The sequence below is a fragment of the Metopolophium dirhodum genome, chromosome 6 (assembly GCF_019925205.1).
Source record: "Metopolophium dirhodum isolate CAU chromosome 6, ASM1992520v1, whole genome shotgun sequence".
Lineage (NCBI taxonomy): Eukaryota > Metazoa > Arthropoda > Insecta > Hemiptera > Aphididae > Metopolophium > Metopolophium dirhodum.
In genome coordinates, this window is record NC_083565.1 from 16256798 (window position 1) to 16270783 (window position 13986).

At 27.3% G+C, this 13986-nt stretch overlaps 1 protein-coding gene across 2 annotated transcripts in view; it reads right to left on the reverse strand.

Moving 5' to 3' along the window:
- Positions 1–13986, reverse strand: part of LOC132946820 (carboxypeptidase D-like) — a 31834-nt gene that overhangs the window by 10938 nt on the left and 6910 nt on the right. For both annotated transcript variants that reach the window (XM_061016901.1, XM_061016902.1), the window contains exons 3-7: positions 13419–13579; positions 10755–10916; positions 10532–10679; positions 9949–10046; positions 765–992 (exon numbers count right to left, since the gene is read on the reverse strand). In XM_061016901.1, the coding sequence (XP_060872884.1) occupies positions 765–992; positions 9949–10046; positions 10532–10679; positions 10755–10916; positions 13419–13579 (797 nt within the window). The remainder of the gene's footprint in view (positions 1–764; positions 993–9948; positions 10047–10531; positions 10680–10754; positions 10917–13418; positions 13580–13986) is intronic.

Here is a 13986-nt window from a genome sequence, read left to right on the forward strand (position 1 = left end):
TATATCTATATTATGTACCTAAAGTATATTCAAATTCTATGGACTGATATTACTTAGTATATCTAGGGACATTAAGTCTATAAATAATATACTATTATTGTATTATTAAAATTTAAAATTAAGTAGGACGTATAGGTACATAAAACAAGCGTAATTTGAAATTTGCTAACCTAATTGGAGTAATAAACAAAAGTGGGGTTTCGCCGGTTTCTAATTTATGATTTAAATATGTATTAACAATTATTTTTCTTCTTTTATTTTTAATCTTTTACCTATTAATAAAATGTTGCTTAAATTTCCGATGAAAATATATAAAAATAAAATCTCTGCAACAAAATATTCTGGTTCTAAAATAAAATAAAAAATAAGATTCATTGGCTATAATTAATGCCAAGCAAACAATGGATCACATTGTGACGGAGTGTTCAAAAAGAACTTTCCCTCAAGACCTGACTGGTATCCACAACGTTACCCCGAAAGCTATAGAATGGATCCAATTACTAAATATAGACTTATGATCTATAAGTTTTAACTTTTTTAACTATTGATTTAAACCCTGACTGTGATTATTGTGATTTATGGTTATGACTAAGTTACTTAATCTAATTTTAATATGATATGTGTTTGTTAGTGAGCCATACGAAATAAATGAAATTAGCTATAACATCTTAAAATTTAAATAATGTACAATAAATTCTACGAAGATTTTTTTTAATGGAGGGGGAGCTAAAACATCACCCTCCAACCACTTATGTAAACATTACCAGATTCGTGTCGTCCGGGACTCGTGGACACTTCGAGCACGTACAAGTCTCTCCCTTGCACACTTTTGCCCACGGTGTATAATCTGGTGATGTTTGGATAGTTGACGTTAATCAAGTTCAACGCGGATACAAGACGATCGTAATTGTGGTGCACGAACGCTACGGGAATAGGGAAACCATCACCGTCTCTCTGTCCGTGCTTCATCTCTATCGTACTCAAATCGACAGCTGAAAGAAAAAAAGTTTTACCCGTATATAGTACCTATGTAACTTATAAAGGATTTTGGAGGACATTGGAGACGAGCTCCAGTCTCGTACGATATTAGGCAAGCTCATTGAGGTGTTTTACTGATTTTCGAACTACCGAATAAATGTTTTTACTTTTAAGTCCAACTATACACGCACACGCAAAATATATATCAGTTGGCTAAATGACGTATCTAAAAACAATTTTTTTTATGTAAGAATATTAGCAACATTTTTTTTATTACAAACTGTTCACTGAAGAAGTAGAGAAAAATGTCTTCTTTTTTTATTGCGCGCCCTAATGGCCTATTAATACACACATCACAGTACGGTCATACGCGTCTGCAAGCGACATGGTTATAAGGAGTGCTTGATTTGGGGCAAAAAATGTGGGTACCAGATTATTTAAATGTCTTATTGATTAGGATACTTACAATTAAAAGGCTTGGTACACATAAATATTTTTTAAAAAGTAGATTGACTCCGTCCGCCCCAATAGCTTAAGCATTGAACTTCTACTGAACATATATAGCCATTGATTATAAATACTAGTGTTAACTTATATACCCAGCGTCTGCACTCCTACCCTGTCATATTCTTCGATGCGTAAGACTTCATTCCATCGAATTAAAATATCAATCGATATAAGTGTGTAGTTATAGATATTTATTTATAAACACCTTAAAAATTATAAGATATTTTTGATTTTGTTTTTTTGTCATTCTCTGTGACTCTGTAGGGTTGTTGCGAAAATCTTTATCGTATTCTATGTATGGTTTTAATATAAAGAATATAGATGCACTTGAAACAGTGGCGTTGGTGTATACTGTATATAGGAATTAATTTCAGTCAACCTGGGCTACCAATTTAATCACAAATCTAAATTTTTAAAGAGTGTGTATGATGTATACAATTTAAATTAAAAATAGTTGAATGTTATATTTATTAAGTAATAGGTTATCTCAAAAGTTTATACAACCAAATATTTAAAAGTTTAGAAAAATAAATTTAGTTTGAATGATTATTGAACTGAAATAAAATATTTTAAATGATTTTTTTTCTTCATTACAGGAATTTAAATGTCACACAAAAAGTATACCTAGTTATTAATTTAGGTACCGAGTTAATTAATAAAATAAAAACAAATAGTAAACTAAGTTGGTACCTACGACGATGGACGGAAATCACTTTTAAAAAGTAGCATGCAACATTATCATTTTATGTAATCAATCAATTGTTAAGATCAGAAACGTATTTATGGTGGGAGGGGGAGTTAGGGTCGTTGAACCCACTCCGAAAATAAAAGTATGTGTGTTTAGAATTATTATTATTAATTATACTTTCAGGATTTCTAAAATCCTCCAGAAATTAAATCCTATACACGCCACTTAAATTAAAGATAATTAGACAACGTAAACATAACTCGTTCTCAGCAATAACTAAATTTTCATAGACTATCTTAAAATTACGAATTACGGGGTACCTGCGGATTTGTAATGCTTGAAGTTCTTAAATTGAACATGAATTTTCAGTATGGGCCATGGTCTACGCCTACGCCACAAATTCTAATTTTGTTTAGACTCAAGGCTTCAATTACGATGATGATCATATACAAATAAGTCATTGCAGATCTCTACATCGCATTTCACCACATATATATATTTGTGCTAACAGATAAAGGAAAAAAAAAAACGTTCATTTATACAAATATATTGTTATTTGAATTCGGGAAACGTCCAAAGAGTATTACACGAGTGATTAAAAAGAAACGCACTACAGTGTATACATAAATACATTTATTGGAGCTTGATTAGGTTTTCAATTTCAAAATTTCAGCGATCCAAACCACCGCCATGCTATTCATCATACAGCTGCTGTGGATGCTCTATTATTGTGGTTTGATAATCAGGTAGTATAGCCGTATAGCAATAGGCAAGAAAATATTTAATAATATACACAAAGCACGTAATGTCGTGGCCAAAATGTTATTTTGTTTGACTACTATACCCTGTCCCACGAGAGAACACGCCGGTTCTGAGCATCACTCCACGTCACCCTGCTATAAAAACCGGTGTCGCGTGGGGACGCGCAGAAAACCAGATTTTGGTCGGGCCGCGGCATGATATCTCCTGGGACAGAGTATAATATTAAAATCTATCGAAAAAAATAAGAAATATTAATGTTATTCGCTTGTAAGACAGGTATATAGGTAAAGGTAAGGTAAGTACAAGCGCGTTCATATTTCGCATACGTCTCTCGTATTACGTTTCGCAGTATGATGGTCCGACACACCTCGTCGTATTGCGGCTAAATACTTCACTTCATCCCCGTTAACAGTTATTTTTAAAGCAGTTACGTGCGGCTTAACAATATGTATATACAAGTGTGGAAATGACCAAATTACCTTAAAGAAAAAAAAACAACTATTTGCTACAACAATAATTACTCGTTTATTAATCATATATAATATATATATATATATATATAAATCTTACAACCGTTACGAGCAGTTAGATCATACAAAACGCAATAAGTAATATAATAACATTTTTTTTAAAACTTTTGAATTTGAATAAAAAGTATATAATAATAATACATTTAATAATAATGATAAATGTCTAAATCACATAATATATATTATATAATACACATATACATTTAGGTATATGTGAAAATTACATAATTATATTATTACTACAAATTATCTGAGGACTTATGAGTTATTTAATAGATAATTCATAATATAATAATATAAAATAATTAATAGAGATTTATAACAAATAAAATGTTGATTAACATATTAATATACGTAAGTAGATCGTAGATACCAGTGATATTATATACATTTATAAATTGTTAATATTGGCCTAAGCCCCTCCACCACTTTTTTCAGGTCTTACTTAAAAATAAATGTATGCAATGTATTGATATTTTACTATTAAAAAAATAATTTTTATTAAATTCACCGTTAATAAAATTATATATAGATAAAAACTGTTAAAAATACAAGTGGGTCACTGTGTAATGGATTGTATTAAATTTGAGTTCAATGATATCATATCATTGTATACAAAAAACGATTCTGAGCGGAGACGGTTTGTCAGTCTGGATAATTTTATATTGTTATTATATTTTAATATAGCCTGTAAGTTGAATTAATATTATAAATTACAACAAAAAAACTAAAATCGTTATTTTTATTTTTTATTTGTTCCTATAGTGATAAACAAAGCTCCGCTCCGCTCATAATCTGAAATAATATAGTACCATATTATACAGCCGACATAGTGTAAAAATAAAATAACTAAATAAACTCATGCATTGATATTGTCAAATGTAAATCTGTATTTTACTTAGTGTGGTATTAGGTTAGGTAGGTTGTAAAGCAAGGGGAAGAATTGAAGAAATGTACAAGCAGTCCCCTTATAGTCAGTGATGACAAAATAACAATTAAGAATTTAGGTAGGTTCAACCATTGGTTTAAAATAATTTTATTGTATGAAGTTAATAGAATATTTACTATTTAGTTGTTACAGAAATAACTACTAATTAGCTTGTTCATCATGATTTACATTATTTTCTAAAACATGAGATGCATAATTTACATTGATAACCAATTTTCACAAAAGTAATTTTTACTGACTTTTATAAGTAATGAATTTATTATTATTGACCTAATTGACCAGTATAAATTTTTAATTAAACTAACAATCTAAAGAGACATACATTTGGATGTACACCATAAAGATAGAAGAGCAAGGAAATTAAGCAATAAAATATAAAAGAAACCTACTAACTCCCGCTTTAGATGATATACGTTATTATATATGTTATTTATGGTAAAGATAAAATATTTTTTGTTGGCTCCGAGAAATATATCTGCAAGCTGACTTGCTTACAAATTTATTATAGATAGTATAGCTTGGTTGACTTATTTTCTATTTTAGTATTTTTAATAACAAATTAATTATAAGCAGTGTTCAACCTTACCTAACCTGAAACATTTTATCTCATTTAGTGCCCGTATTACAATCGTTAAACTAAGGTTAAACCACCGAATTCGGCTGGTAAAATCAGTGGGTTAGGCGTAATCGAGGTTTAAACTATAATTGTAAAACAGGCCATTAATACATCTTATCTTAAACGCAGCACACACTTAATTGAGTGAATGACTATAATTCATAAAATAAATACAATTATACCTACTTTTATTTAATAAATACATTTTGTAAGTTTTACCAATTTTAGTATTTGACAAGTATTAGATTGAAAAATTAAACGAAAAAGTTAAGGATTTAAAAAATTTTAACTACCAAAATATAAAAGTTATATATAATATTAAATAAACATAATATATGCATTTGTCAGTCGTTGAGATTGTATATTATATTTTTTTAGTTGATATTAAATTCCTTGATGACCCTTCAATATTGACTATAGAAAATTGTATATTTATTACTGTATTGATTATTTAGAAATTATCATTGAGTAAACATCAACAAATTAATTTAACAGAAAAAATTACAAATTGTGAATTTCAATAGTTTATTGATACTTGGAAAATGTACAAACCTTTTTTAATTCATAAAAGAGGAAAACTTCCATTTGGCCAAAATGCTCTCAGTCTATCAATTGAACCATTAAATTTATCTCTATCACATAAGCCAACACCGTTCACTCCATGTGGCCATAAACCCTTTCTTCCATCTGTGTATTGCCATAAGACCCATTTATCCCAACCAGGTGGTAATTTAAGGTGTGTGTTATAAAGAGCTAACCATAGTGGAGTTTTTAATAAAAATGGGGTAGAGTAATTTTTTAAGGTGTTATAACTGGCATAAATCATGACAACATTTTTAGTTGTATTTTGAACAGTTTTTATAAAATCTTCAGCTTGCTTTTGGGTCATTATTTTATTTTTATAAGGCTCAACATTTAGAACAAGTAAAGTTGTCGATGTATTTCCGACTTGATTTAAAAAGTGATTAGCCTGGATGACACCATTTTTATTAGTACCAAAATGATATGCTCCCCAAAGTAGTCCTTCTTTTTCAGCTGCAATTCGTCTGGTTCTATAGCAAGAGTCGATATTTCTAATCCCCTGAGTTGCTTTATGAATCACAGCCACTGTCCCATTACTTTTGGCCAATCCAAAATCAACATTAACATTCCAGTGAGATAAATCAATTACCACGTTTGATGTTTCAACATCAATGAGTTCTAAAGAAGTATTGTGTAAATAATTAATACAATAAATGAAAATTGAATATGTGTAATATTGTAAAACAACATTGGGAGGCTAGGACACACTTATATAATTATAAGCAAAAATTAAATAAACTTGCATCAAAATATTATAAGGTCCTTTTTCTTGATTGTATAATATACTATAAATGAAAGTACTTTAAATTAAATATTAACATCTATAGATGTTTTAAAAAAAATTAATTCATTTTTGTTAGATATTTTAATATATATTAGTAAAGTTAAGCAAACCGAACACATAGAATACAATTGTAAACAGCATACTTTATTTATAAAAATGAATAACATGCATAATACTAAAGAATTAAAAATATTTATTCACTTGTATTGGTTTTTAGTGAACTCTAGAGTTAAGTTTTATGTATTTAATTAATTAAATTAATCAAAAAACAGAAAAAATAGAATAGAATAACAAGTTTTTAATAAAATTAGTATTATGCAATAGCTACATCAAAAAAATACTAAAAATTAAATAAGTATAATTGCTTAAGTAGTTAGCTTGATTATGTATTTCAGTAACGACTACAGTATTTTGTTAACTGCAAATGAATGAATTGATTTTTACGTGTATTATTAGATACCTAAGTCAGTAATACTGTAAGTACTATAACAAAAATAATAATATAATTTCTTACCCAAAAATCTGTGTGATAGTATCATCTGTATTGACTATCTTTTAAATTGTTATTACATAATTTTATAAAAGCAGCATATTTATTTTGTAGCAACTTTTGTTTAAAATTAATACACGACTAAATATTGAAAAAAATAAATTTATTTTGTATAGTTATTTTAATTATTTCATACATACATAGGCCCGATAATTTGTCAAGTCATTAAAAGAAATTCCCCCCCCCCCCCCCCAAGTTGGTGTAATAAAATATATGTATAAAGATATATATATATATTTTTTTTTATTGATCTTTTTAAGCCCAGCGACTAAGGCCATTAGGTTGTTTGTAGGGTTATGTAGCGTGGTAGTGGTAGGGGTTGGACCGGTAGGTTTTTAACACGTGTGTTTATTTGGCAGAATTTTGATTGGGCACCTGTAGGTTTCTGCCATGCCCGGTCGGGGGATGGTGACTTTTTTCTGGTGACAGATGTCTGCTCGGAGAGAAGTGCCGCCCGTAACCGAGATTCGAATCGGCGACGGTGCGCATCGCAACCTACGCTTAAGATATTTTGATACATAATATAAGCCACTAACTTTCACTATTATCAATTAAATTTGGCAGCCTTTTCTCTGTGTGTGTATGATTATATTTAAACATAACTAGAATTTAGAAATGGTAGGACTTTATTGAATAAAACAGAACCTTGGTAAACATTTTCAAAATTGTTGTTAAGTTGTTAAGAAGTTACTGTAGAGGGTTGCACCTCTAGCACCTTTCTAGTTATGCTGATGACACTGATATCAGGTTTTTAGAACATAGTATAATTTTAATACCTACTAATATCATAAAATTAAACAACATTTTTGTTTATGATTTTAATAGGCTTTTCTAAAAATTAAATGGGAAGTACAGTGAAACTTCCATATACTGAACTTCCATTTAACAAAATCTGTTTAACGAATTGTTTTTGAGAACCATGACCTTCATTGTTATCATGTGTAAATTCTATTTGACGAATTCCTCAATATTACAATTTTGTTTTGTTTCCCATGAGACTTATATGGAAGTTTTACTGTATATCCAACTTGCAACTAATTCTAATGACCTCTTAGTGGCTTAGTTAAACCTATCCAGTTGTAGTATAATTTTTTCTAAAAGCCACTATAAATAATAAAGTTAAATGTATATTTGTAAAATAGTTTCAATAACCAATATTTGTTCAGTAAAATTACCTTTAAAAAGTGGATAGAAAGGACCATTAGTTTAATACTATAAAGTAATGAAATACATAAATAATAATAAAAAAAAAAATATAAAAATAATCAGAAAATAGTTTTAAAAATGCAATAATTATAATACTATAATCACTGTGAGCCATTTTAGTAAAATAATTAACATTAGATTGTGCCAGAAAATATCTTAACTATTATTATCTAATAATACTATGGAAGTAGCTGCATGTGGAAAACACTTAAAATGCAATATAAAAAAATGAACAACCTTATGTTTAAATTAAATAAAAAATGTATATAGTGTTCTAATTCTGGTGATCAGGTTGTGTAGAACAGTTTATACATCAAACAATTTTACTATATGTAATTTAGGTAAATTTATCATGTCAATAAAAAAAATAAATATTTTTTTTAGTTCTTGTACTTTAAGTATGCATTATTATAACAATAATTTGCAAAATTTAAGTGATTTCCATAGCTCATCAAAATATACACACATACACATATAATTAAGTATAAACGTTAATATTATTAATATACCTAAATTAAATAATACTCATCGTAGTAGTTTGTTTTATAATTTATGTACAGTACTTACTCCATAACTCAAGATTAGAGAGAGGTAATTTGTTTAGATGCTGAGTTAGACGTTCAGGACTAAAAGTCAATCAAGTAAAAACAAGACATCAATTAAAGAAAGATGACTTAGAAATTAACGGATCTTACTTTTTACTTCAAGTGACAAAAAGAGATAATGATGGACTCATATAAAGAGAGTAAATATTATGGTAAATACCTTATCAATAACTCATGTTGAACAAATATAGAGATTATAGGAAAATAATAAATGGATTAAGTAAACCAGTTATTTCAAAAACTTATAACCGGCGTTTATCTAAGGAGTAAAACGGTTGAATAGGCTAGCTATTAGGAATAGACTATTAAAAGAATTGATGGTTGGAAGTTAAAATAAAAGATCTAGAGGTTGCTTAAGTTAAAGATGTTTGGAAAGGGTGGAAGTGGATTTAATAGTATCCCAAGGAACAGGCTGGAAGACAGCAAGAAAAGAGATCAGTGATTGATTGTAATGGCATCTATATAATAGTCTATGTTAGCTTTAAAATACTTCAAGCTCTAGAAGAAGATATTAATCTTATGGAACACTATATCAATTTTAAGAGAACTAATTTATTTTTGACTAGTTGGAAATTGAGTTATAGAGATTTTACTGTATTATATATCACAAAGTTAATTAATTTGTTCTTACACTATTTTGGACTAAAATCGTTGTTACTAAGTTTATTGGTAATATTATGTTAAGAAAGTTATCAAGTCACAATTTATTAAAGACACATGCAATACCAATATCAGCATGCAGAAGACCATTGATATTTTGTATCTGTCGGCTAGAAAATATACACAGTATAAACTTTTGTTAAGTATTCATTATTTTCATCAGAAGCGAATTGGATAAAAATTTTGATTTAACAATTATGTATATGGATATCACTCATACTGACAAAAAAGGAATTTACATAAAAATATAACACCTTGATAGATCCATCAACAAATTTTCCCTGATCTTTCAATTCGCCACTGATTTTTATAATTATTTTTGTTAACATAAATCTACTATTTAATTATTATAACAGAGTATACGCCACCACCTATTAGTAATCCCATGCAAAAGATTATAAACATGTAAATCACCAGTTTATATATATATATATATATATATATATATATAAAAAAAGGGAAAATTGAAATTAATTATTTGTTGAATATAACTTATTTATGAAGGAAAATATATATTATCCATTAAATTACCTGACGATTGTTTTAATGTATGGAGTGTAAAGTTGACAGTTGTAGAACGTAGAGTATCATTCTTCACTAAAATATTTCGATACACTGATGCATTGTAACTAAAACAAAATAAAAAAATACCTCCTGTAAATATGAACTTTCCTAACATCAATATTTATGTTACGTAAAATAATATTACATTTTAACTTATGAAAACCATATGTTAAGAATTGGTCTAAGAATAACAAACACATTTACATTTATTATATTATTTGATTTACAAAATAGTAAATTTACATACCACATTAGTAGAATAATTTTCCAAAACTATCTGTTTCTATTAATTCATATTTTATCGATGATTATGAATAATAAATAAAGCTAATTTAATTTATTAAAAAAAAAAAAATGTTATAAATGTATTATTTAAATTAATATTAATTTCAAAAATGTAACTGTATTAAATACTTATAAATCAAATAATTTTGTGTATTATGTATGCTAGTTTATTATAGAATACTATAATATAAAAATTACTTTTAAAAACAATAATATTTTATTAAATACCTAATACATTATGATTATGTTAAATGATTTCTCTTACCCAGGAGCATTGGCTGAAATAGTATATATACCAGGAAGTAATAGTCTCCAATATTCACCTCTATTTGTAGTTTTTACAGTATGATTTATGCCTACAATATGTATTGTAGCTCCTGGAATTGGGTTATTATTTTCATCTTGAACCAATCCTGTAAAGTATTTATGAATTATAGAAAGTTATAATATATGTTTAATTACCATTATAAATCATACTATACATTTACCTTTAATTCCCATATGAACACTCTCCATATAAGTTAACAAAGATTCACGGTTATATTCCCATTCTTTAGTCAGCACAGATGGAGATGGAAATTTACAGCAGGTAAGTTCGATTGTAATTTCAAAACAGTTTGAATATATGTAGTTAAAATCTTGCATTCCACCTAAATATTAGTTGTATAGTAATTAATAATAAACAGATAAAATTGTTAATAAAAAAAAAAAAAATAATTTAAAACTAAAGGCAGAACCTTAGTGAACTGTAGAAGATCAAGGATTGAAATATTATATGTTATTTATCTATTAATAAGTTGTACTTCAATATTTAATTTGGTTAGAGACAATCAAAATTATTATTGAAAAATTAATATTTTTAAGATGCTAAGTGTTTTGGATGAGCTAATTGTTTCATTTTAAACATTAAATTTATGTAATTATTATTTATAAAACATTCAATAATAATCATAATCTTCTTTCCTGAAGGAACTTTATAAAACATACCATAGTACAACCAATAATATCCGAGCTAAAATCTAAAACGTAAACACTATAACAGAATACATATTTTATTTGTACTATTATGGCCTGAGATTCAGAATCTTATCCTGAATCAATGGTAGTCGAAATTGAAATAAACATTCAAATCAAACCCAAGTCTATTGAGACAGTTAAAAATAAGTATTTTCACATTTTACTAAGAAATATAAACCTATAAATTGTACCAGATTTCTTTATACTTTTTTTATAATGGTATTAAAAATTTTGTAGAATACTATTTAACTCATTTTGACTTTTAATCATGGTATTCAAATAAACACTTTTAATATTTTGAACTAACATTTTAAATTATAGGTATTACAACTATCCTGGTGCTACTACATTGAATAAAATTCTATTCAAGTCTAATAACACAAATTTAAACACTAAATAACTGATGGTTGATTCATTCAATTTTAATGAGCTGTTAAGTGTTTCAAATGTATGTGCCACCAGACAAGTACTTTTAATTGATAGTTTAAGCCAGAGGTGTCCAACCGGCGGTCCTCACTTAAATTTAAAAACCATTAATTAATAAAATTGTATATAATATATTAATATTATGGGAAAAAATTTATTAAAGGGCCCTTTCACACGCAGCCACTCGGCAGCGCTACTGAGAAGCTCTGCTGTTGGAAAAACATTAGTTTATATAAGACTGTTTCACACACGACCACGGCCACTGATTTGAAGCGCCACAGACGGTGTCAGTAGTTGACTTCGCCGCAGAACGCAAGGTCTAAAAGTCGCGTTAAGAATATCCTGCGTCATTTATCAACAAATAAAAATAAAATACCTATATAGAATTATTACTAAGCACATGTAATCTAGTACAGACATACAGTTGTGCGCGCGTAATAGTCAAATGTTTGCATTTTGTTTTTTTTATTATAAATAAATATTTTTCCGTCTATTAATAATTAAATATTAATACTTGTAAAAATATTTCTGCTCATTATTCACTATTGTTAAATTATAAAAAAATGTATTGTTGTATTATAGAATATAATTTAATCATTCAATTTGAATGTATTATTATTAAAAAAAAGTATGTGGCCCACAACAACTTCTACCCATATGATGTGGCCCAGTATTTACAAAAGGTTGGACAAAAGGCGGGTTAAAACAAACTGCCTAATATAAAATATGTTGTGACAATTTTATTTGTTATTCAAATCAAAAAATGCTTAATTTGTATATTGTTACTCGCTGTATCACCAGATTTTGCCCAGGAAAAAATAAACACACCTCAAAAGCGGTGCTACGTATATCGGCGTATTTGGATAATAAAGTCATAAAGACTAATTTTTAACTAATCATTATAGTAAGTTTGAAGTTGAAACTAAATTTGTTTGATAACGCAATTTATATAATACAACTCTCATGTATTAAATATTAAAACTATGTATGTAAAAAAATTTTGATTAATTTGTAGTTTATAGTTTTGGCTAGTCTTTATTTACGACAGACTGCGTAAACAATTATAATATAATCTGTGCATGTACATTCTCGCAAACAACTGACATTAAAGGTATATTTCAAACATAAAAAAAAAATCACGGTTCAGTTACTAAAATGACAAATAAAATTGCAAAACTTCTTAAACAACAGGGTTTGTAGTATTTTTTTAAGTAACAATAAAATTAGAAAAAATATATTAGTTTGAGGAGTATTTGGAACAACTTTGTGAAAAAATTTGTTAAATTATTTGAATGACACACTAAAAACCATAATCCTTAAATACAATACACACTCTCCATCCCCTCAGACAAAAAATGAAAAATTGGATGAAGTGATGACACTCAGGAAAGTATTTGGAACAGCTATGTGAAAAAATTTAAAAAAAGTTCAATAATGTAGTCAGAAAATTGGTACATAAAACAGGCTTGTTCTTTTCATATAATATAAGAATTATAATATGTATTTAAATAATTGTAGTACATCATATTTTAATTTATTAAAACATAAACAAAATAGTCACACATTAATTTAATTTTGGCTCTAGAAATTGACCTTTCAGAGTACATTCCTATGTCCCAGATAAATAAACAATCTCTTTATTAAACATTAAAATAAGTAAACAAAATATAGAAATAAATTTAAAAATAATCTTAGAATTAAATACCAACCTTCAAGTTCATACCACTCAGCACCATTTGTAATACCGTTTTTAAAATGTTCTTCTTGACAAGCCGACCCATTAGCCATTTTAGGATTTTTCGAGGCATATTTTATTGACAAATATCTAAACAAAGCATCATCTGGTGTTTTGCCTCCCTGAGAAATATTTCTAGAATAAAAAGTTAAAAAAATTAATAAATAAATAAAAAATATTATCAAGCTACAGGGTTATTACATTATTATAATACTCAAAATTATGGTATGTGCTAAAACAAATTACAATTGTGTACGTATGCAATTTAAATAAACTACATTTAAACAAATATTGAAGTATAATCCTTTATAATATGTTAATTATATAATGCATTAATATTCAATTATAATGATAAAATCTAATAGTAAAAAAATATTTTGTAAATCAAAATAAATTTAAAATGATACCAAATTCTTTTAAGGATATTAATTTACTACTGATCCAAAACCAAATAAAAATTGTACCCACATATTATTAATAATTATTTAAATAGTATTATTACAAAATGTTTATGCTTCAGTAGATCAAAATATCATGCATTT